Source organism: Ranitomeya variabilis, chromosome 5, assembly GCF_051348905.1.
Source record: "Ranitomeya variabilis isolate aRanVar5 chromosome 5, aRanVar5.hap1, whole genome shotgun sequence".
In the NCBI taxonomy this organism is placed as follows: Eukaryota; Metazoa; Chordata; class Amphibia; order Anura; family Dendrobatidae; genus Ranitomeya; species Ranitomeya variabilis.
The window spans coordinates 562,801,144-562,825,763 of NC_135236.1; the positions used below are offsets into that span (position 1 = coordinate 562,801,144).

Genomic DNA, 24,620 nt, shown 5'->3' on the forward strand with positions numbered 1-24,620 from the left:
CACCATGATAATCAGTAAAATATAAATATACACAGAAATGATACCCACATAGCATATCACCCCATCACAACCGCCGTTGGCTCATTTACTCTTAAGATATTGCTAGATCTGAATTAAACAAATTGCATAAAGAATTGTAATGTGAATTGTTTTGTTGCATTTAGCTTTTTTTTTTTTTTTTTTAACTATATGTAAATATAATGTGCGCCTCTTGTATGTAAACTATGTACATTGCTGAAAAAATAAATTGAACACTTAAAGGGAACCTGTCACCCCCAAAATCGAAGGTGAGCTAAGCCCACTGGCATCAGGGGCTTATCTACAGCATTCTCACCTGGGTGGGCAGTCCGATCCGATGGGCGTCGCGGTATCTTCATAGGATGACATCCTTTTCTTGTCTTCACGCTGCGGCTCTGGCACAGGCATACTTTTGCCTTCCCTTTTGAGGGCAGAGCAAAGTACTGCAGTGCGCAGGCGCCGGGCCTCTCTGACCTTTCCCGGCACCTGCGCACTGCAGTACTTTGCTCTGCCCTCAACAGGGCTGACAAAGTACGCCTGCGCCAGAGCCGCAGTGTGAAGACAAGAAGAGGACGTCATCGTAAGAAGATGGGAGGAGCTAGACCGGACTGCGACACCCATTGGACTGGACCGCAGCGGGAACGCCCCTGAGTGAGTATAATCTAATTTCTTTCTCTCATCTTTCAGGATACATCGGGGACTTATCTACAGCATTACAGAATGCTGTATGTAAGCCCCTGATGCCGGTGGACTTAGCTCACCGTCGATTTTGGGGGTGACAAGTTCCCTTTAAACAACACAATACAACTCCAAGTCAGTTACACTTCTGTGAAGTCAACCTGTCCTGTTATGAACCAACACTGATTGTGAATCAATTTCTCCTGCTGTTGTGCAAATTGAACAGACAACAGGTAGAAATGATAGGCAAATAGTAAGACCCCTATAAAGGAGTGGTTCTGAAGGGGTGACCACAGACCATTTCTCTGTTCTCATTCTTTTTGGCTGCTGTGTTTTGTCACTTTTGCATTTTGTCATTGCTCTCACCTCTAGAGGTACAGTAGCGTGAGGCGGTGTCTACAATCCACAGAAGTGGCTCGGGTAGTGCAGCTTATCCATGATAAGCATATTAATGCGCGCTGCGGTAAGAAGCTATGTCTGTCAGCAAAGTATCCAGAGCATGGAGCAGATGCCAGGAGACAGACTAGTACACCAGGAGATACGGAGGGGGTCGTAGGAGGGCAACAACCCAACAGCAGTACCGATACCTTCTCCATTTGTGCAAGGAGTCAGTGCTAGAGCCCTGCAAAATGGCCTCCAGCAGGCCACTAACATTCATGTGTCTGCTCAAGCTGTCAGAAACCTACTCAATGATGGTGGTATGAGGGCCTGACGTCCACAAGTGGGTGTTGTGCTTACAGCCCAACACTGTGCAAGGCAATTGTCATTTGTCAGAGAACACCAAGCTTGGCAGATTCGACATTGGCGCCCTGTGCTCTTCATGAATGAGAGCAGGTTCACACTTACCATATGTGACAGAGTCTGGAGACGCCGTGGAGAACGTTCTTCTGTTTGCAACATCCTCCAGAATGACCGGTATGGCAGTGGGTCAGAATTGGTGTGGGGAAGCATTTATTTGGAGGGCCGCACAGCCCTCAATGTGCTATCCAGAGGTACCCTGACTGCCATTAGGTACTGGAATGAGATCCCCAGATTCTTTGTGAGACCATACACAGGTGAACTGGGCCCTGTGTTCTTTCTGATGCATGACCGCGTTAGACCTCATGTGGCTGAAGTGTGTCAGCACTTCCTGCATGATGAAGGTATTGATGCTGTATTGATGCCACGTTGCACCACAGACTGTCCAGGAGTTGGCAGATGCTTTAGTCCAGGTCTGGGAGGAGATCCCTCAGGAGACCATCTGCCGCCTCATGAGGAGCATGCCCAGGTGTTGTAGGGAGGTCACAGAGGCACATAGAGGTCACACACACTATTGAGCACCATTCCCTTGTTTTGATGCATTTCCACTGAAGTTGGATCAGCCTGTAATTAGATTTGTCACTTTTGATTTTGAGTATCATTCCATATCCAGACCTCCATGGAATATTAATTTTGATTTACATTGATCATTTTTGTTTTATTGTTCTCAACACATCCCAATATGTAATGAATATAGATTTGCAACTGGAATATTTTCATTCAGTGATATCTAGGATGTGGGATTTTAGTGCTCCTTGTTTTTTTTTTTCCTTTAAAAAAAAAAAAAAAGGGAAAGTTACTTTAATGGCTAGCACATGCAGGTATGCATTGGAACCGCAACATTAGTCAAGTGAACACCGCATACTGCCATATATTTCTATGGAGATTTAGCGATGCAAGACCCAGCCACAAACGTCATCTCTTATGTTAAACAATAGATATTAAGTGTCTACAACCATATACAGTACTTACAAATCTGAATAGTTTCTGTCAAATATCCCTTCTTATTAGGTGTTGCATGTTAAAAAGACCAGCTCACCAGGGCTCTGCACATATTGAAGTGCGGATTCCACAAGACCAGTTGTAGAGATAAACGAAGAATGTATCCAGCGTCTTAAAAATTGCTAATTTTATTTAGAAATAATAGTTAAAACATTCCATGTTATTACAGATGTGGCAACACGATTCGAACTCTCACTGCATTCCAGCTTTGATAAGAAACACAGTGCATTTGAAATGCATTGCCTCTTCTGTGATAACATGCAGTTTTTAAAATAGATTTTTTCTGAAATATGATGAGCAATTTTTAAGGAGCTGGATACATTCTTTGCTAAATTTCTTAGCATGGTCACACAAAAACAGATCCCTTCCTAATTTCATGCTAGAATGCAGATGCCAGAAACTGTAGTCAGACTTCTTGGCATGGTCACACATACACAGATTCCCTTCTTTTCTTTTGACTGATACAAGTGGAGACTGAAAATACACTTGCAAAACGGACAATCCTTATGTCTTGAACAAGCTCAAGAAAAAAAAGGATGCAAGAAGTTAAAAGATCGTTCCCCGACAGCCATGTGACCGAGCAGCGTGCAGTAAAGCAACCTGGGGCTTGTAATAGGAAGCCTACTGTTGCCAGACATGTGGGTAAAGAGCGAGAACACAACCAGTTTTCTTGCCAGGGAGTGAAAGTAACGCCAAAATGAAGGTGACTTTATCAGATGGGAGGGGTGGGTGGCATCTATGGAACTATTGCAGTGGCTGGGAAAACTTTTTCGAATTGATTATTAAGCTTGGTAATTAAGATGTAGAACCTAAAAATCACACTATGGATAGTATACAGCCCTAAATCTACTATACTAATGTTTACTAAATGGTTTTCCATTATTTATAACCTATATTATATCTGCAGGGCCCACAAATGATCATTTCAGCCTTAATTGATCCTCGTAGATCACAAGGTCCTCCAGAGCGGCCATCACTCTTGGCACACCCTGTCCACTTTATTAGAATGCTGGGGATTTTCTTACTTCCATTACTTCTATGAGCCTGAAAAGCGGTTGAGTAAAGAGGCAACCCTTTTAAGTGTTCAGTATTGTCATATTTCTCCGTTCTGTGGCTCGGCTGTAGCCTAGTACACCGCTGCCCATGTGTTGTACGTTACAGCCAGTTGACGCTTTTCCTTCTTGTCCTGTACAGCTCTCCGCCCCAGCTCATGCTGAGCAAAGTCTTCACTGCCCGGACCGGGAGCAGTATCTACGGGAGTCTTAACACGTGAGTTTATTTTGGCTACTTGCCCATTCTGCTTGGAACGTTTTGGTGAAAGAATACATACAAATTCTGTATACCATGCATACAAGATTATACGGGTTTATCTGCTTTGGGATCTTTCTATTTGAGGGCACCAGCTGCTGAATGATGTCACCATCTATTGTGGAGGCCACTCTAGTGTCACTGGCACCAGGTCAAAGCTTCATTTCTCCAGCCATTCTACCATTCGATGACTCTCAGCACTCATTGTACCACTGGGATCTTATGTACAAAAGAACTGAAAAATAAAGGAAAAATGTGCAGCACTTGGGTGTCTGTATTTCTCGGTTTCACAGCAGTGTGGTCCTTTCTTCCTTTGCTGAAGGATTTAGGCAATATGGGTAAAAGAGGGGCCTCAATGACTTTTTGTATATAGATATAAAGATAATGAAGCATATTACTGGCTATTTTTTTGTACTTTTATAGGGAAATTTTAATTTTTTTGCATCCATTATAGTCCAAATGATGTGCTCACTTTTTACAGACTGCAGGACAGCTTTGAGAACATAAGTCATGAAAACACACTGAAGGCCGAGAACACTGGCATCATGAATGGTCTACTTGGGAACATAGGTGAGTATATTTCAGAGTATATAGTTTTATTTAGTTCCTTATATATCAAGCTTTGTAAAAAAAAACGTATTATTATGTATATATTTTTTTTCCCTGAAACACTCTTACATTTCATTGAAAATCAACTTTAAATATCCAGGAAAGGACCATAGCCAGAGACGGGATTAGACGGTGATGCCCCAGGCCGGCTCCTCCCAGCGCTGCTGCTGGTGATTGCTAGGTCTCTGCCTTGTATGTACGTATGGAGAGATCTGCCAATCCCCTGGAGCGGCGCTGGAAGAGCCGGACTAGGCTGATTCTACTGCTATGGTCCCCGGCTGGAAACTTAATATTCTATTATATTATATTATTATATTCTTAATAGTCTATTTTCTCTTGCATACAGCACACTTAGACAAGTTTTGTGAGGTCCATTAAATCACATTTTTCAGCCTCTACAGGTGCTGTCGTCTCCTAACAAATATTTTTGTAGGGTTAGTAGTCCTTTGCCAGTTTTTGTATTTTTCGTCTGACAATAGAAACTGTCTGAAAAAGAACAAAATGGATTTGAACATTTTTTAGAAACTAGCCTAACCCAGTTCTGTGCTGGTTCTTAAATGTTTTGAGCCTCACAGTACCAGCATCCTGGAGATGTTAGTGTGTTGTGTATAAGAGCTTGAGCCTGGTAGAAGTGGGGTGGTTGGCCATAGCAATCAATGAAATCACTTTTGCTTAATTTCTTAACCTGTTAGACCGCTGCTCCACATGCACTTGGTTTTATACTTTGTCCAGGTCTTACATACAAGCTGTAAATCGCCTTACAGTAAGAAAACATTACCCCATACATATTACTTTTCAGCAGTTTTCCTTGCTTTGCCTTCTATGGCAGATCCGGTAATAATTTTAGAATGGTGACATTATAGTTTTCTCTATTAGGTGTAATCATCTAAACTATCCTGTCATTTCCAGCATGTTTGGCACAATGAATTTTCGTGAGGGAATTGTAAAAGCTGTCCTGTCTAGGTTAATACATCATGTAATTCCGTTCTCTGTCATGTCGTTCTGTCAGTGAACTATTCATATATGTTGAAATAGAAATGTTATTATGGCATTTCTGGCTTGGTCAGTTGCATCATTTTCGTATAAATGGACTATAATTCATGGGAGTGAGCACAGTGTCCGTTAGCTGAAGGCTTTTTTCTATGACATCAGCATTTTACAAATCCGTAGTTATGCCTCACATCAATGGACTTTTTGACATTCTTGATATGTCGGAGACCCCAGTTATAAACATTATGTGTGACGCGACACCACTTCAGTCTTGTATAGAGTGAGGAGCTCCAATCCCACAGCCGGTACACCATTGTGTGCTCTCTTCCATGATGCGCTGACCACCGTCCTTTTGGTTTTGTTTTCTTTTCCTGTCTATTGTATTTCTTCTGCAGGACACCCATGTCCCTAGTAACTGTATTCTCTTCCATCTGTATTCTGCATTTCACGTGTAGGTCTGTCTCAGCTCTGCAGCCCCAGGCGGGCGTTCTCTGAGCAGGGCCCGCTCCGACTCATCCGGAGTGCTTCTTTCTTTGCAGGTGTGCTGCTTGCCATGTGACATGTAGTGTAGCCTGTGCGTCTCTGTGCATGCTCAATAATCCGCGGCACTGTGGAACTAAGGAATAGAAAGTTGTTTTGCGATGATCAATCTAATCCGGAGCCAAAAAACTGACAATAGACCATGATAGGTCCTACATGTTCTACTATTCCTACCTTATTTCCCCAGCCAGGGCCTACGTTTGTCAACACCTTTTTGCATGCTTATGTTAATCCTGCAATGTCGATTTTCTAGATTCCTTCACAAGCACATGACCGTCAGATTCGATGTGTGAAGGCCAGCTGAACAGGACTCACTATTAAGATATTTGCTGACAAGTAGATTGGGTACGCCTTTCTACACCACATACTTTCCATTGATGTAGAATGGGAGGTTGTTTGTTTTTCCATTGTACAAAATTGTTCTTCGTCATCACTGAAAATGATATTTTTCATATCATATGTATTCCTAAATAAGTAGAAAACAATAGCTAGCAGGACTTTTTTTTTAATCTGAAAGAGAGTCCTGATGGGCTGCAGTGTGCACTTGTTCAGCTGAGCTGGAGCTTTTGGTGGTGGGTTTGCATGGCGATGTCACTCAGGTGGGTGGTCTGATCTCTCACTCAGGTAGTACCTGCAGTTTGTGTTCACTTGTGCCATATTCACTGCTATGAGTTCAGAGGTGATACCGATTGTCTGCCGGGTGAAAGTCTCCGCATTTAGCCGCCTTTTAACATAACACAAGCAATGGCTTCTTTTACAGTTCATAGCAATCCGATGGACATGCCAGGCCGAGGGTTTAATGATGATCGAGACAGTGGCATAGCGCGATCAGGTGAGGCCATTGCAGGCGTTTTGGCAACATGAGTTGAATTTGCTTTGTTGAGTCTTTCCCTGACCTGTATATGTCCGCTCGGTTCTGCAGCTTCTCTGAGTAGTCTCCTGATCACTCCGTTTCCATCGCCGAGCTCATCCCTTAACAGCAGCTGTGCCAGCAGCTACCAGAGACGCTGGCGTCGTAGCCAAACTACCAGCTTGGAGAATGGAGTGTTTCCACGATGGTGAGAGAATAGAATGGTTTATTTTCCTCCTATCTCTTTAATAATGGTCACATCCATTTTTCGGTTTAAGAACACCAAAACAGCTTCATATATATGAAAAAATTGTTAAATTGTTGCTACTTGCAGGCACCACTAGGGGACGCAATTCCACTGTGTGTATACATTAAACCTAAAGAGAACCTGTGTCCTAACCACGGGCAGCAGGAATCCGAGTCTGTACCAATAAAGTTGTGTTAGAGCCAAATGCCAGGAAGTATCTAAAACAAAGCCAATATAAATGGTCTACCAAGAAGAGACAAAACACACAATGAAAAACTCCAGTAACCTAATTCACATGATGGGGTAGAGAATCTGCAACATTAAAGACTCCCCAAAAGCTCATCGCGGGAACGTAGCCTTAAGCATACTGTCTCTGAAGTGCCGGAAAGTTTCAGAGAAATACATATCTGGCGGTAAGTGGCTGATCCAGGCCGCCGGTGGGCAGCGTGAATCTGCTCACAGGTTCCCTTATAAATGGGTGTACAAAGAATTCTTATGTTTAGCTGATGAGGCTGGGTTCACATAGCATTTACCCCTACGTTCTGGGGCTTACGTCCAAACCCTCGCAAAATGTGTATGGGCCAGCGGGGCCATTGACTATAATGATGCAGACTGAGTCATTGTGGTCTGTTGTGCATCATTTTCGGCTGTAAGATTTTTTTTTTTGTCATTTATATATTTAATGCTTTGCACTAGTTTAAAGAAAAGGTGAAGGATTTACTGGGGCTATCAAGGATTAGAGCAACATGGCTGCTTTTTATGTGTCCCAGTCTTGTGGCTGCTATTGCAGTTGAGCTCCATTGCTATTAAGCTGCATTACCAGACAAATCCTGCAGACAGGTGTGGCGCTGTTTGTAGAAGAACGTAGCCATGTTTTTCTAATCGGACAATCCTTTGATGAATATTGCTTGACGTGCTGGTCTTGGGTTGGGTAGCTTGTAGTCTTGATTTGAAACAAGGGAGGAAAATCTTATTTTTTGTGAATTATGCAGTCGTCATCCACGATTGAGAGAAATATTGAAGCAAGAACAGTGCATTGCATTCAGGTCCATATTTTCTATATGTACTTGCATCTGCCATAATTTATTTCTTACACGTAGACATGTCGCAAAGCTGGGAAAGTGATTGAGACCGTGGTCGCTTATTTGTAATGTGGCTTTGGGTTGCAGGTGAAGGTCACAGAATTAGGATGGAAGTGACAGCTCTGCTTTCTCCATGAATATTCTTCTAGGTCAGTAGAGGAAAGCTTTAACATGTCCGATGATAGCTGTGGGCCCAACCTGGGTGTTACCCGGAAGAAGAAGATCGCCATTGGGGTCATATTCTCCTTGTCAAAGGACGAGGATGAAACCAGCAAGTTCCATGAGTTCTTCTTTTCTCATTTTCCACTGTTTGAGAGCCACATGAACAAGCTGAAATGCGCCATCGAGCAGGTACGGTTTTCATTACATACAGTATAAGCCAAGAATCAGTGACACAAAAGTGATGGGCTCTGTAAAGAATAAAACTTTCTTTTCTTGTTGCCTATAATAATGAGTATTTTTTTCTTCTTCAAGGCGATGAAAATGAGCCGCAGACTAGCAGATGCCAGTCAGAGGAGCCTGGCCTACAATAAAATAGTGGAGGCCCTGAATGAGTTCCGGTAAGGGCTTTTTGGTTTATTTTGTATATTCCATTTTCTTCAGCTTCATGTTGCGGATTTTAGACTTTTCTGTTTGCAGGTTCTAGTGATGTTAATGTGCTGTGGTAATAATTCCTGTAGATTTTCTCCTTCCTGTGTAATATACACAGTGATATAGTATTAACCAGTTGAGCGCTGTTGTCCATCTCCTTCCTGCTACCGTGGTATGTGCGGCATGGCCTAAAGATGTCCAAAGATGTGATTTGTTGTCTGAGCCAGTCGGTTTTGTGGATCTATTGAAAACTGCTGTAAAATATCATTAATGTCTTCTTCCTTTTTCCTTTTGGATTGAAATATCCTGAAATGATGGGTTATTTTGTGTAACTCCTCTCAGGAAATCTTTAGCCAAGAGAAAAGGTAAGAAAAGACACATCTGTACTTCTAAGAAAGAAGAGGAATTGAATGTGAGGAGTCATTTCTTATAATGAAGACAATATTGTATAAAATCACTATATCATCATGACAATTTAGACTTGGACTAAACAGAATCTTGATTACCAGTTCCCCAAAACATACCAGATTAAAAACCGTATATGGCCATCTGGACGGCAGTGGCATGTTTCTTGGCATCATGACAAACTCGTATCAGTATTGTGTATTCAACTCTTCTAAGCTGCAATGTTAGGTAGGAAGGTATATCTTTTGCCTGGGGTACCTACAATAGCTTGCAAAAGTAGCCCCCTCCGCCTTGGCATTTTTCGTGTTTTGCTACCGCACAACCTGTAATTTCACTGTTTTTTTTTAATTGTTTGCATCAGTTCATGTAAAGAACATGCCTACAACTGTGAACATTTTGGTTTTCTTTTTATTGTGAGACAAACAACACATAGGACAAAATTTCTGAAAACTTCATTGTGCATAACTATTCATCCCCCTAAAGCCAGTACTTTGTAGAGCCTCCTTTTGCAGCATTTACAGCTGCAAGTCTCTTTGGATACGTTTCTATGAGCTTTCCACATCTTGGCACTGGGATTTTTGTCCATTCCTAAAGGCAAAACTGCTCCAACTTCTTAAAGTTAGATGGTTTCCTCTGGAGAACAGCAATCTTCAAAACGCTCCAAAACATTTAGACTGTGTGCACACGTTGCAGATTTTTCACGGTTTTTCGCTATAAAAACGCTAAAAAAACGCATTCATTATGCATCCCATCATTTAGAATGCATTCCGCAATTTTTGTGCACATGATGGTTTTTTTTCCACAAAAAAAACACATCGCGGTAAAAAAACGCGGCATGTTCATTAATTTTGCGGATTTTTTGCGGATTTCTCACTAAATTATTGCATTGGGAACCTCCGGAAAAATCCGCAAAAAAAAAACGCACCAAAAATGCGGTAAAAACGCGAGAAAAACACACAAAAAACGCATGCGGATTTCTTGCAGAAAATGTCCAGTTTTGCTCAGGAAATTTCTGCAAGAAAACTTGAACGTGTGCACATAGCCTTACAGGTTTCCACTTAAACCATTTGAGGGTTGCTTAACAGTATACTTTGGGTTATTGTCTTGTTGACAGGTGAACCCCCATACCAGCCTCAAATCACTGACAGATTGAAACAGGTTCTGTGCAAAAATATTCCTGTATTTCGCAACATCCATCTTACCCTCGACTTGGACTATTTTCCCTGTCTCTGCTGCTGAAAAACATCCCCACAGCATGATGCTGCCACCATCATGTTTCACTGTGAGGATGGTGTTCTTGAGGTGTTGAGCTGTGTTGGTTTGGTGCCAGACATAGCGTTTACCATGGGGGCCAAAAAGTTCAATTTTGGTCTCATCTGATCACACTATCTTCATCCAAACATTTGGGGAGTCTCTTACATGCCTCTTGGCAAACTCAAAATAAGCCTTACAATTTTCTCCTACGTCTCACTGGGGGACACAGGACCATTGTGTAAGTAAAGGTCTTTTTCTGGCCACTATTCCGTTAATGCCACCTCTATAGAGTGTACGGCTTATTGTACTCAAATGAACAGATACTCCAGTCTCTGCTTGGGAACTCTGCAGCTCCTTCAGAGTTTTCTTTGGACTCTGTGCTGCCTCTCTAATTAAGGCTGAGCTTTTTGGTGGGCAGCTTTCTCTTGGCAGGTTTTTTATGGTACCATGTTCTTTCCATTTGATGATGATAGATGTCATGGTGCTCCAGGGAATCATGAGAGATTGGAATATTTTTTTTTTAACCAACCCTGATTTATACTTCTCAACATCTTTGTTCCTGCCTTGTTTGGAGATCTCCTTGGTCTTCATGGTGTTGTTTGGTCAGTAGTGCCTTTTGCTTAATTGTGTTGCAGCCTCTGTGGCTTTTCAGAAAAGGTGTGTGCATATACTGACAGACCACGTGGCACTTAGATAACACACAGGTGGACTTCCTTTCACTAAGCATGTGACTTATGAAAGTAACTGCTTTCACCAGAATTTTTTAGGTACTTCATTGCAAAAGGGGTGAATACATATGCACATGTCATTTTTTAGTTATTTAATCAAATAAATTAAATTTATGCCTATATTTTTCATACTTCACCATCTTAAACTATTTAGTTCTGATGCATCACACGCAAGTCAGATTACAAAAATACTTAAACACGGGTTGTAATATAAGAAAATAGGGAAAAAGCCAAGGGGGGGGGGATACTTGCTCGAGCCACTGTCTATCTGTTGCCTTTGTATTCTGTCATAAAAGAACTGCAATGACTACTGGAAAATATCTTAGCCTTGCTTTTATGCCTTTTTCCCCCACCCCAGCATGTTTATGCCTTGGAGCCATAAATATCAGCATTAGCTTAAGTCATGAGATTTGGGATTTTGCAGTTCGGTCACATTTTTAAGGACATGTGATGTTGAATCATGTTTTCTTCTGTAAAAATCCATTTAAGCAACATTTTTGCAAAACTTTTAGTTTTTTTTCTACTAATAGTATCATAAACAATTTTAATTTTGTTTTTGTTAAAGTGTTCGAGTCACAGACATTAAGGCCCCGATTTATCAATACTGGTATTTTTTGCGCAAGCCTCGATTTTAAGTACTGTATATACTCGAGTATAAGCCGAGATTTTCAGCCCACTTTTTTGGGCTGAAAGTGACCTCTCGGCTTATACTCGAGTCAGTGTCGGTGGGGGGGTCGGCGGGTGAGGGGGGGCGGCGCGGTGACATACTTACCTGCTCCTGGCGCTGTCCCTGCATGTCCCATGGTCTCCGGGCAGCGCTTCCTGTGTTCAGCGGTCACGTGGTACCGCTCATTAAAGTAATGAATATGCACGCATATTCATTACTCTAATGAGCGGTACGTGACCGCTGAACATAGGAAGATGCCGCCGGCTCCCGGAGACCATCTGACAGTGAGACGCTGCCAGGGGACCGCGCCGGGAGCAGGTGAGTATATTAGGGGAGGGGGAGCATTGCGCGATAGTCACCTTCCTCGTTCCATCGCTGCGCGCTGCTCTGTCTTCCGTCCTCTGGCTGTGACTGTACAGGTCAGAGGGCGCGATGATGCGATTAGTGTGCGCGCCGCCCTCTGCCTGAACAGTCAGTGCCGAGGATGGAAGACAGAGCAGTGCGCAGCGATGGAACGTGGAAGGTGACTATCGCAAGTGCCGGGGGCCTGAGCGAAGAGAGGTGAGTATGTGATTTTTTTTAATTTTAATCGCAGCAACAGCAAATGGGGCAAATGTATGGAGCATCTTATGGGGCATATATGAGGAGCATGTTATGGGGCATAATGTGTGGAGCATTTCATGGGGCCCCTAATGTGTGGAGCATCTTATGGGGCCATAATGTGTGGAGCATCTTATGGGGCCAACAACCTTTATGCAGCCTTGTATGGGGCAAATGTTTCTATGGAGCATATTATGGGGCCATTATTAACCTTTGTGCAGCATTATATGGGGCCCACCATGAACTGTATGGAGCATTATATGGAGCTCCTGATTCAATATGGATATTCAAAAACACTTAAACTACTGATGTCTCAATTAATTTTACTTTTATTGGTATCTATTTTTATTTTTGACGTTAACCGGTAGCTGCTGCATTTCCCACCCTAGGCTTATACTCGAGTCAATACGTTTTCTCATTTTTTTTTGTGGCAAAATTAGGGGGGTCGGCTTATACACGGGTCGGCTTATACTCAAGTATATAATGTAAATGCACCAAAGTTATCAAGATGCTCATGTCTCTTAATGAGTTTGGTACGTTTTTCAGTTGCCATACTCCAAATACCAGTTACACTAAAATTTTGCAACATTCAAGCAGTTTTAAGCAAGAAATCTGGAGTAATTTTTTTTTTTTTTTTTTTGCGATGTGTTTTTTTCACATCACAATTGCCGATGGGCTTTTTTAGACTCTAGATCCGTGTCCTTTCAGGTAGAGTTTACAGGAGTTTTGTCCTCATCCCAGACAGGATTGTAATGACTGGTATCGCCATTATACGCAAGTGATAATACATGTTCCACCAATCACAGTAAGCGATGTCCTAGCTCACCCCGCTCCCCTTACTTCACTGTCACCTTTAAACAGACTCATTAGACCCTTCAATACAAAAAGATGGGGTTGTGATACAACCATTGTGCATGATGATGGCTAATGTGCATGTTTCTGAAACAATGCCAACTTAAAGGGTAAAAAAGCTCCCGTGGCCAATGTCAAATTTTTGTATTTTTAAAACACATTGCTATATAAAAAATGCCAAAAATTAAATTAAAAAATATCATTATCACAAATGCCTAACTTAGTCTAAAGGTAATTTTCTGATGATAGCATCCCTTTAAAATTATCATATCGGTCTATGGTTTGACAAAAATGATTGCATATTCCAAGACCAAATCTAAGCACCACATTTATATAATTTTTATCATTAGGAGTTTTTTTTTCTGTCTGCGGTATAGTTAATAATAGTTGATGATAGTCCCATGGTTGCCCATATAAAACCCATGGCAGGTGTACACTTTGCCCGTACTAAGCTTACAGTCAGATATATTGGCAAATACTGCAGTTGGGGTCTTGTTTCCCATAATCGCTGTCTAATTTTAACTGAGTTTTACATATGAACATTGACAAAAGCACTATCTCATGCAATCTGATTTTTGGCTGGCTCTGTTCAAGGGCACTTGGTTACCGACCTATACTACGTGAAATTCCCACTAGGGGAAGTAGGTATGAGCCTAGGATTCAGGTTCTTCCTCACTTTGGCAGTGATCATGCCATGTGTTGTTTATCGGCAATGGAGTGCTGCCACTCACGAGGTGTATGAATGCAAACAGATGGCTTTAACTACCAAGGAATAGCTAGGAGGCCTGAAGCAGCCAATAACCTCAGATGCCCTCCATAACTCCTCAGGACAGCAGAACATTACTGTTCATTGTCCGCTTTCTGACATGCTTTTGTTTCCTTGGTTTGTGCAAGGAGACTGAGCAAAAGACTGAATACTTTTTTCTGTAAACAGGCATGTTTGTGATAAAATAGTGTTTACCAGGGTAATATTTGTCATCAGATACTCTGCTACTCCTACTGCTTGATGGCCTAACTGATCGTCAGCGCTGGCAAAGGGGCTGACCCATCAAACCACTTGGTGCCCTTTAATATGCCATTTGGTAATCTTGTTCAAAGTTTATTTTCTGAGTTATTCTGGGCTACAAGTGTGTAATAGACTGGTAGAAAGCCAATAGCAATGATTAGAAGAGGGAAACCTGATGACTGGTGACATTGATGACCCTTAAGTAACGGTCTACAGTGTTTGGATCCCAAGGTCATCTGAAGAGTACCCTAATGAGGAAGAAAGAGAAGCCTCTGAAATGCCACGTCATTATGCACAGTAATGGAGCACTAATTAGATCCAAAGGCCCTTAAAGGAGTTGTCCCACAAACAAAGTACATTTTAATCACTAGATTTTGAAGTGAAAAAATCTCGTAGCTGCTGTTCTCTGAGCTTGTAGCTGATGCTCTCTGAAGTAACATATTTAGCTGTCTGAGGTGGCACAAGACTAAAGGCCCCGTCACACATAGCGAGATCGCTGCTGAGTCACAAGTTTTGTGATGCAACAGCGACCTCAGTAGCGATCTCGCTATGTGTGACACGTACCAGCGATCAGGCCCCTGCTGCGAGATCGCTGGTCGTGTCGGAATGGCCTGGACCTTTTTTTGGTCGTTGAGGTCCCGCTGACATCGCTGAATCGGTGTGTGTGACACCGATCCAGCGATGTCTTCACTGGTAACCAGGGTAAACATCGGGTTACTTAAGCGCAGGGCCGCGCTTAGTAACCCGATGTTTACCCTGGTTACCCGGGTGCTGCAGGGGGACTTCGGCATCGTTGAAGACAGTTTCAACGATGCCGAAGTCGTTCCCCTGATCGTTGGTCGCTGGAGAGAGCTGTCTGTGTGACAGCTCCCCAGCGACCACACAGCGACAAAACAGCGACGCTGCAGCGATCAGCATCGTTGTCTGTATCGCTGCAGCGTCGCTGTGTGTGACGGGGCCTTAAGTGTTTCTGCCATGTCTCCAACATCTAAACTCATCATAAATGAAGGCAGATACACAAGATCTCCAGTGGCCCCTGAACTTATGTTACTGACTTAATTTATGAGCTCACAGGACTAGTGACAGAAACACACACTCCTGTGATAAAACAGGCAGGGAAATGTGTTTCATCGTAAAGTAAAAGCTGTGGTCCCCTGCTTTTGTCTATATACTCACTTATCATAAGTGACTTATGCTTCTGCCCCTGGTCACCAGCTGTGTGCCGACCTTGAACTAGAGTAGCTTTGCATGGTCGGACACAGCCATCTCACAGTACGTAGCAGGAGTACATTTATAACATAATTTCAGCATAGGGACATTTTTAACCTATGTGATTGTGTAACTGTTCTGTTAATTAAAATGTACTTTGTTTGTGGGACAACCCCTTCAGCACTCGAGCATTTTGTGACACAAAGGATGGTCATGTTTACTTCCAGTAGATTAATCAATCCCAGGAAGTTAATCCTCATCCTGGAGTAGTGCAAATTGTTATGTCCGTGGTGCGCATTGTGGCGATCAGAGGCGCACCATGATCTGTATAACAGGAGGCTTGCTGAGATCTCCAAGTTCCCTTTATAATAAAGCAGCCATTCAATTTCATTCAGCCATTTACGTGACAAATCTGTTGTTAATATGAGGATTGTTTCATTGTAGAAAACCACAGAGTCCCTATTGTTTATTGTTGACTATGTTGTAATTAAAGGCTAGTTATTTTTCATAGAAGAAACTCATTGTATTTTATTTCTTGCCATATAACATAAACACTTGCTTATTAATGAATGAGCCCTCACTTACTATATGGTATTAAAAGAATATAACATGGAGGGAGCATGTACTGAAAGAAGTGATCATTATTTCTGAAGAGCTTTCTGTAAAAAGACCTGATCTTTTACTAAAACGGAGCCTCCCCTTCTCCTCTTTTATAGTTTCCATTACACATATGAAAGCATGGCTGGCGTAGTTTGAGCTGAAATCTCCTGAGGAGTAGGGTGTGAGCCTGAGTACATGTAGCCGCCATGCCCTGCCCTTGGTCCGGGAGCCATTAGTGCTCTCCGGTGTGGAGGTTCCCTTTATTGCAGTCACATGTCTGCTGGAGGGCAGCCAGCGGAATCTGATCTGTCTTGGAGGAAACACTATCGGCTGCAGATTCAGCCAGGGTTACCAGAATAGTAAATAATGTATCACAAGACCCGCTCTATCTGCTCTGGGCAAACATACTTTAACACCTTCTGTAAAGAAGGACTTTGAATGCTGCCGGTTTGCCCTAGAAGAGTACTTAGCATTTCTTCCTATAAATATTCCACAATGAGCTTGTTCTATATGATGCATAGAAAATCTGTCGCTTTCTCTCTTGAAAGTTAAGAATCAGAAATCTAATTTCTGCCTGAGAAATGAAGCAAACACTAGAACTAGAACAAACCCTTTGTATCGGCCCCTTTAGATCTCATTTAATCCTACTTCTGGTGTACAGCTGGGAACGATAAATCGTTATAATAGGACAGAATTCACTGTGGGATATGGGAAAACGTAGTGTCTCTGGATTAGGTTACACTATGAAGGGTTTGTAACTATGTCTGTTTATTTCATCAGTCGGAAGGGTCATTTTCCTCTGCTCCAGGTATGAGCGTCCCTCGTGTCCTCTGCACACAATCTGCTGGGAAAGTGTGACTCATATACTGTATGTGACATGACCCGCCATTGGATCTAAAGACTGGCTGTGCTTCAATCCGCAGGACAACAATCTGTAACCTGTACACCATGCCCCGGATATCTGAACCCGTGTGGCTAACTATGATGTCTGGATCACCGGAGAAGAATCACCTGTGCCAGCGGTTTATGAAAGAGTTTGCTTTCCTGATGGAGTACACCTCCAAGAACCAGTATGTTGGCCTTTTAGATGGCAATTTATCAAAATGTTATTAAGAAATGTCTACTGCCCATCAGTTTCTCACTTACCAGCGAGTGATGAAGCTTGATTTACTGTAGCTATCCTCTTTCTCTATCTACTGAACCCTCCATTCTACCCTGTCAGTCGATTTAACCTGCCCAAACTTGTTTTTTTTGCCATAGAATTGTAGAGAAAACATTTTAAAGATCTGCTCTGGGACAAAGGGATGTGTCTGGTCCAGAGCCTCGTCCTGCTGCCTTCTCCTCTCCACTCCAAGTGATTGACAAGTCTCTCTATAGTCACACTCAAGGGAGAGGCCTGTTAGTCAGCTGAAGTGGTGCAGGGAGAAGCCTGCTGGGGTCGGTGCCGGACCAGTCTTGTTTGTTCCTATATTCCCCTCAACTTGATCTTAAGGCTATGTGCACATGTCCGGAATTGCCGTGGAAATTTCCACGGCAAATCCGGAGCTCTCTGCCAGGGTAAAACGCATGCGGAATTTGCATGCATTTTCCCGCAAAACACAAGATTTGTGCAAGCGTAATTAGCTTGCAGAATGTTAGCATTTTCCAAGCGATCTGTAGCATCGCTTGGAAAACTGATTGACAGGTTGGTCACACTTGTAAAGCATAGTGTTTGACAAGTGTGACCAACTTATTACTATTGATGCTGCCTATGCTGCATCAATAGTAAAAGGACCTAATGTTAAAAATAATTTTAAAAAAATTGTTACTCTCACCTTCCAACGGCCCCGATCTCCTCAGCAGTGCACGCAGCGGCTTCTGTTCCCAGGGATGCTTTGCGCGAAAGACCTTTATGACGCCAAGGTTGTGTGACTGTGACGTCATCCCAGGTCCTTCGCGCAATGCATCCCTGGGAATGGAAGCCTCCGCGTGCACCGCTGAAAGGCAGGAGGACTCGGGGGCCATCGGAAGGTAAGTATATCAATATTTTTTATTTCAATTTTTTTTTTTTTTTTTTTTAACAGGAATATGGTGCCCAGTCCGTGGAGGAGAGTCTCCTCTCAATCCACCCTGGGTACCATCCGCACATGATCCGCTTACTTTGCGCATGGTAGGCATAGCGCCATGCAGAAAGTAAGCGGATCAATGCATTCCTATGTGTGCAGAATCCCCGCGATTCCGCAATATTAATGAACATGCTGCGTTTTTTTCCGGAATGCATTTCCGCTCCGGGAAAAAAAACGAAGCATGTGCACAAAAAAAATGTGGAATGCATTCTAATAATAGGTTGCTTAATGTTTACCTTTTTATAGCGGAAAACCACCGAAAAATCCTGAACGTGTGCACACAGCCTTAAGCTAATTTGTTTCCAAACTCTGGAGAGTTTCAGAAAGAAAATACCTGGCCGCAGTCGTTCAGTCAGGCTCTGATTGATGCTGCTCGTGGTTTGGGCAGCATGAATCGACTAACATGCTCCTTTTAAATAGAGCCCAGAATAAGAAGGTCAATTTGTTCAACCAAAGATAAGTGCAGCCAGAGAAGGACCTGCGTATTTTATGGTCACTTCAAACAAAACTGCCTCTCCTGCAACTGGTGGTTGGTTAGCCTCGGAATTTGAGTAGCACCATGGGCAGGGACACATGGTCAACAAAGCCCTTCATCCCTGAGTTTTGCTGAAAACTGTGGAAGAAGGGTTCTCAAAGCAGCTGGTATATGTATGAAAGTTTTGGCGAACACATTGTATTTGTAAACTAACGGTTTGACTCCTCCTAGCCGGAGTTCACCTACAAGTATCGTGCTCACTTTAATAAAGGATTTCAGAGATCATATGTGCAGATTTATCTGTACCCAAACAGGCACTCCTTCTTAATTTCCAGTTAGTCTGGTGGTAAAACAGTCCAGACGCAAGGAGTCCCTTTCAGGTGGTTTGGAAATGTCACCAGCTGTGGAATTATCAGGAGTGTTCCCCACAGCAGCTGGTGGTCCAGAGCCAAGCATGACCCACAAGGCACTGATCACTCGCCCAGCATGCTTTTATATAGGCGCCATAAGTGATCTATTAATTACATCCATATCTTATTAACATGAAAATCCAATACAGTATGTCATATGTTTTATCCCCATTTTTGTGTCTCTGATGATGCGGATTTATGCTGTTTGTCACTGCAAGGTATTTCAAGCTGTTGGCCGGCAGGGTTTAAGTGGCCATAATAAATAGCCTGTAAATCAAGCTGGCTTATTTTTGCTACTATATTCCCTTGAGTACTTGTAGCCAGAGCAGATTATCTGTCAGCTTGGAGCGGGCAGCTCATCATGTGTGTCAGGGGGAGGTTTTGTTAGATATTTGCTCCTCAGGTCATAACCCTTACTGTGATCATTGTGGCCTAATTTAGCTGCATATCTTCATATTACTTTGCCGCTCCTGTTAAGTACCACCATTTATGGGACAGTGGACAGTATTGTTTTTCTAAATGGTGTAGAGGTAGCAAATTTCATGTTCTCTTGTATGACCGCACCAATATTTCTTTGCTATATTAATATCATAATTGGCCTTTTGGGGATTTGTTTGGCACCTTGTTGAAAAGTACTAGTGCATTCCTAGTCCACATGTAAGGGATTGTCTCATAAGAAACATTTCTCTCCTATACACAGACTAGATAATAAATGTATGATTGCTCAAGGACTAGGACCCCCACAAGCCCTAGAATAAGAGCCAATGTCCCTTGTGTGAGTAGATTGAGCATGTCAAGGCTTTGTACCGCACCATTCACATACGGCACTTTAGGCCCTCGTTCTTGTAAATGGTGGTGGTCCCAGCAGTGAGGCCCCCCAGCGATGTCACATTTACTATCTTTACAATATATAGGTGATATGATATACTGTATGTTGTTTTAAACACAATTATATTTACACACTATTGTCTTAAAATTGCGACCCCCCCCTTGCCATATATATTAAATATGTTTATCTATATTTGTGTGTTTTTATATGCATGTATGTTTTTTTCTTTTTACTGTGGTGTCATTTTTTTCCTTGTTTTTTTTTTGTTTATTAATGCATATTTTTGTATTCAATCAAATGTTCTAATTTAAACGGGTTGTTAAGTGGTAAAGTGTTCTAAACAACATCCCAACCCCTTCATAAGGGAGGAGGCGCTTCCTTTTCTGTTAAGCCTGAGGAAGGTTCTACTCTGAAACACGTTGCAATAAGTTGAGGTTTTTTGTACCTGGACTAACCTCTGTTAGCAGCAGCGGGATTGACCACATTCCTCTTTCCTTCATATGTTGTTTATGGGACAACCCCTTTAATGGGTATTTTTCTTTTTGTCTGGTGCACATTATGGTTTGGGTACGCACACATTTTGGTATGCCTGATTAATCCACCTCTGTCCTTTTTACTTTTCCACTTCTCTACAAATCCCTTAATCGACATCCAGTTCCTCCATTTCAATCTACTAATCTTTACCTATAAGGCGTCCATAATCTATCTTCTCCATATATCTCCGAGGAAATCTCCCGATATCTTACCACACGTACTCTCCGGTCCTCTCAAGAGCTCCTTCTTGCTTCCTCTCTCGTATATTCCTCATCCAGTCGCCTCCAAGACTTCTCCCGAGTATGCCCTATCCTCTGGAATTCCATGTCCCAACACCTTCCATCATCTCCAACATTTGAAACCTTGAGACCGGACTTTAAAATCCATCACTTAAGATGACCCCGCTGCTTCCTCACCCCCACCTGTGCTGCTGCAAACTCCCCAACCTACTGTCTCCTCCATTATCCTGTAGATTGTAGGCCCGCAATGGCAGGATCCTCTCTCCTCTGTAACAGTGGAGTCAATGGTGCTCTAAAAATAATAATAATAATTTCTGACTGCCCTGTGTGCATTGTTAATTTTCAGTTAACAGACGTGGTTTATTTTTTTCAAGTCACTATCATTGACACTTGTCCCAACAAAGTAAAACAGAATGGAAAATGATGATTGTGGGCATTTTTTCTTGTTTTTGCCTATTCCAATTTTAGGAGTAGACAAACTGAATTTATGTCCCAAATGAATCCATTACAAACGGAAGCAGAGTGACCCCATTATCTGTCATAGGGATTGTCTGGGTTCCGTTATTATTATTATAATGATAATACATTTTTATAGTGCCCCATTTATTCCATGATGCTTTACATGTGAAAGGGGCAGATATAGACAAGTACAATAAACATAAGCAAACCAAGGCACACAGGTACAGAAGGAGAGAGGACCCTGCCCGCGAGGGCTCACAGTCTACAGGGGATGGGTGAGGATACACTAGGAGAGGGTAGGGCAGGTTGTGCGGCGGTTCAGTAGGTTTGAGGATCACTGCAGGCTGTAGGCTTGTCGGAAGACATGGATCTTTAGGTTCTTTTTGAAGGTTTCCATGGTAGGCGAGAGTCTGATGTGTTGGGGTAGAGAGTTCCAGAGTAGGGGGGAAGCACGGGAGAAGTCTTGCATGCAGTTCTGGGAAAAGGAGATAAAAGGGGAGTAGAGAAGGCGATCTTGAGAGGATTGAAGATTGTGTCAAATTTTAGAAGGGAATAAAAAGTGCATCATGAAGAACTTTATCTTCTGTTCTAATACGAACACACAATGGAACCCAGGTGGACCCATAATAATCTAAGGGCATAACCACCAATTGACTCACTTGTGTAGTTCTTCAGCTCTGATACTAGAGTTGTGTAATTTCCAATGCCATTTCATTTAATATGGTTTACCATGCAGTTGGGTGTATAGTATAAAAGACAGAATATTAAATGAAATTACACTTTGCACGCAGTAGTAACTACAGAAGGTGTAGGATGAAATTTCTATACGGCTCCTTATACAGTACAGAGTAGGCTTATCAATGCACGGTTAGATTAAACTGGTTGATTCCCTTTTTGGTGACGTGAGAAGTGTAAAAATCAACACATTCTGCTAATGTGAGTTAATATCCGTTAATTTCCTTTAGACATGTCTTCATTAGCTCTGCTAAATATTGATTGAGTGTTACCTAGATGAAGTTTTTGCCTTAGGCTAGTACATGAATACACTGAGTAAAGAGAGTGTGTTGCTGTACTGCAGATTACCAATGCCAAGCACACCGTGATCATTGTCTTCTATAGTAAATTCCTGCACTGTTATCAGCAATAACGTTATATTTGGGCATTGGCACATTTTTAGATATGGAGTGTATTTTTAGCATGTGTTTCTTGTTTCAGGTTTCTTCCAGCTCTTCTCACTGCTGTCCTCACAAATCACCTGGCATGGGTCCCTACTGTGATGCCCAATGGACAACCACCCATTAAAATTTTCCTTGAAAAACACTCATCAAAAAGTGTGGATATGCTAGCAAAGACTCATCCATACAACCCTCTCTGGGCACAGCTGGGTACGTTCTAGATGACATTATTACCAATGATTCGTGATTTTTAAGGAGCACCTTTCACCAAATTTTTCATGTTGAACTGGATGGACCCAAAATGCAAAGCGGAATAAAGCGTGTTTGTTTTTTTTTACTTTTGCCCCTCTGTTGTGGAAACATTATCAAAGTATGTACCGTAATACCTAATGAGTTAAATGTCCCATATATTTAGTATAGTCCATGTGGGTGTTTCACTGGGGGCATGTACTTCTCCTTATTGTGTGAATTTTATAATTATAACTCTGATCTCCTGGTCTAACCTCCTGCACAATTAAAATGTACACATTTCACATAATGTTCCTGTGCAGGAAGGGCAGACAGTTGAGTTCAGCTGTGTCACATTACAAATCTTTTATCAACTCTCCTTTTCTCCTAGCACAGTCAGTTCTGCCTTACTGCTCCTCCCAAACACTGCCTGTCTAGAGTTGTATCAAAAATCACACTAATATCTGTTGTGCTCAACTTGTATTTGGTCTGCAGTGAGACCCGAGCAGTGTCCCACTATATCTCAGACAGGAGTTGTCCACAACAGGCAGACTACTCCTTTGTGAGATGTCATGGCACCCTGCTCTCCTCTCTCTGCAGAGGGATTACAAGTTCCTTGAGCACAGCAGAAATATGTGTGATTCTGATATACTCTGTAATCAGCAGAGCGGATAAAGATGTTTGTAATGTGACACAGCTAAACTCAGCTGCACTGTTCCACCACTACATTCTGGAGGTTAGACCGGGGATCTGAGCTGTATCATTACATATCACACACTGAGAAATCTGTGCAAAAGAAACAATGTTTATTCCACTCTCCTGCAGCAATTACATTGTGTGAGTTCAACGTGGAAAATTTGGCAAAAGGTCTTCTCTATAACCTGACTTTTTCCAATGGCCACATTTTCATAATTCGCTTAGAAATTTGGCTGTGATTACTACAGATAAATTTTCAAAGTTACCGGTCAGTTTAATTCTGCACATTTCTTTCATTACAGCATAGGGGTTCCTTAATGTACAATAGTATTTGGTTCTGTGAAAATTAATTTATTCTGACAGCGTAATTTGAGATTAGATATATGGAAAGCTTGTAATTTGTTCTACAGCCCCAACCACAAGAATAAAAACTAAAGTAAAAAATGAATCCGTACATGGATAAATAATAATCCAAGTCCTTATATGTAACACCCGAATCTAGCAGTTGGAAGCTGTAAATCTCCTTTTCAGTAGAGGACAGGCTCTTCATCAGGTTCCTGTATGAAACACTCAGCAGACCAGCAAAGTAAAATGCCCAAACTGGTGTCTAATGAAGCAGTTCCTGGCACAGGTCAGGGGCAGTAATGTTTAAAATGCCCATACAGGTTGGACGCAATCACTTATATTGCAGGAAAGTAAGCTACACTGGGTCAGCAATGATCATTGTATGTCAAAATAATTGTAACCTCAGGCCATTGCATCCTGAGGGACCACTTGTGCTTGTTCTGCATTTCAACTTTGGGTGAAAACGTGGATACTCGTGCAAAAATTACAAGAATGCGCTGCTTCCAAAATGCTGCATTCTACATTAGAAGCACAGTGGAGGGGCCTAGAATGTCATTACATGCTGTAAATCCACATGTTCTAGCAAACAAGTGCGGTAATTAGAATGCAGAGTTTTGGAAGCAGGCAAAATACGCGGAATGCAAACCGCTGCCATCACTGATTGTGGGCACATAGCTGTAGGGTGCGATGCTAACGTTTTCTTTTCTTGTGTCCTGCTGCCACCTACTGGTCCTTCTAGTGTAAAGGAAAATGTCTTCCAACATGCAGTGGACATCTCTGAGCTGTGATGTTGTGCCGTGGATTGTATTTTCCTATTAAGATGACTTTCATATTCAGTGTGATGTCCGTATGTCGCCTTCTCCCTCTCGGCCTTCGCAGCATATTGGACATACAGACCTATGGCGACGCTGCAGCACAGAAACGTTCTAGGCAATGTACTGGTGTTGCACAGAGTGGGAGTAAGGTGGGCGGTAATGTAGTGGCATAACAAAAGGGCTTACCGTCTTGTCAGAATTCATGATAAATCCTTGTCAGTGTTTGATCATAAAGGGAAGCTGATTTATAGAATTTGTGAATATTTGAGGTCTCCC

At 42.3% G+C, this 24,620-nt stretch overlaps 1 protein-coding gene across 2 annotated transcripts in view; it reads left to right on the forward strand.

The window, feature by feature from the left end:
• The window catches only part of FNIP1 (folliculin interacting protein 1), a 159,319-nt gene that overhangs the window by 113,281 nt on the left and 21,418 nt on the right, over window positions 1-24,620 (forward strand). The window contains exons 5-13 of one of the 2 annotated variants that reach the window (XM_077265971.1): window positions 3,691-3,765; window positions 4,286-4,374; window positions 5,859-5,942; window positions 6,704-6,775; window positions 6,866-7,001; window positions 8,272-8,473; window positions 8,597-8,682; window positions 16,958-17,104; window positions 22,301-22,470. In XM_077265971.1, coding sequence (XP_077122086.1) covers window positions 3,691-3,765; window positions 4,286-4,374; window positions 5,859-5,942; window positions 6,704-6,775; window positions 6,866-7,001; window positions 8,272-8,473; window positions 8,597-8,682; window positions 16,958-17,104; window positions 22,301-22,470 — 1,061 coding nt within the window. The remainder of the gene's footprint in view (window positions 1-3,690; window positions 3,766-4,285; window positions 4,375-5,858; window positions 5,943-6,703; window positions 6,776-6,865; window positions 7,002-8,271; window positions 8,474-8,596; window positions 8,683-16,957; window positions 17,105-22,300; window positions 22,471-24,620) is intronic. The other variant, XM_077265972.1, reaches the window with a different exon arrangement.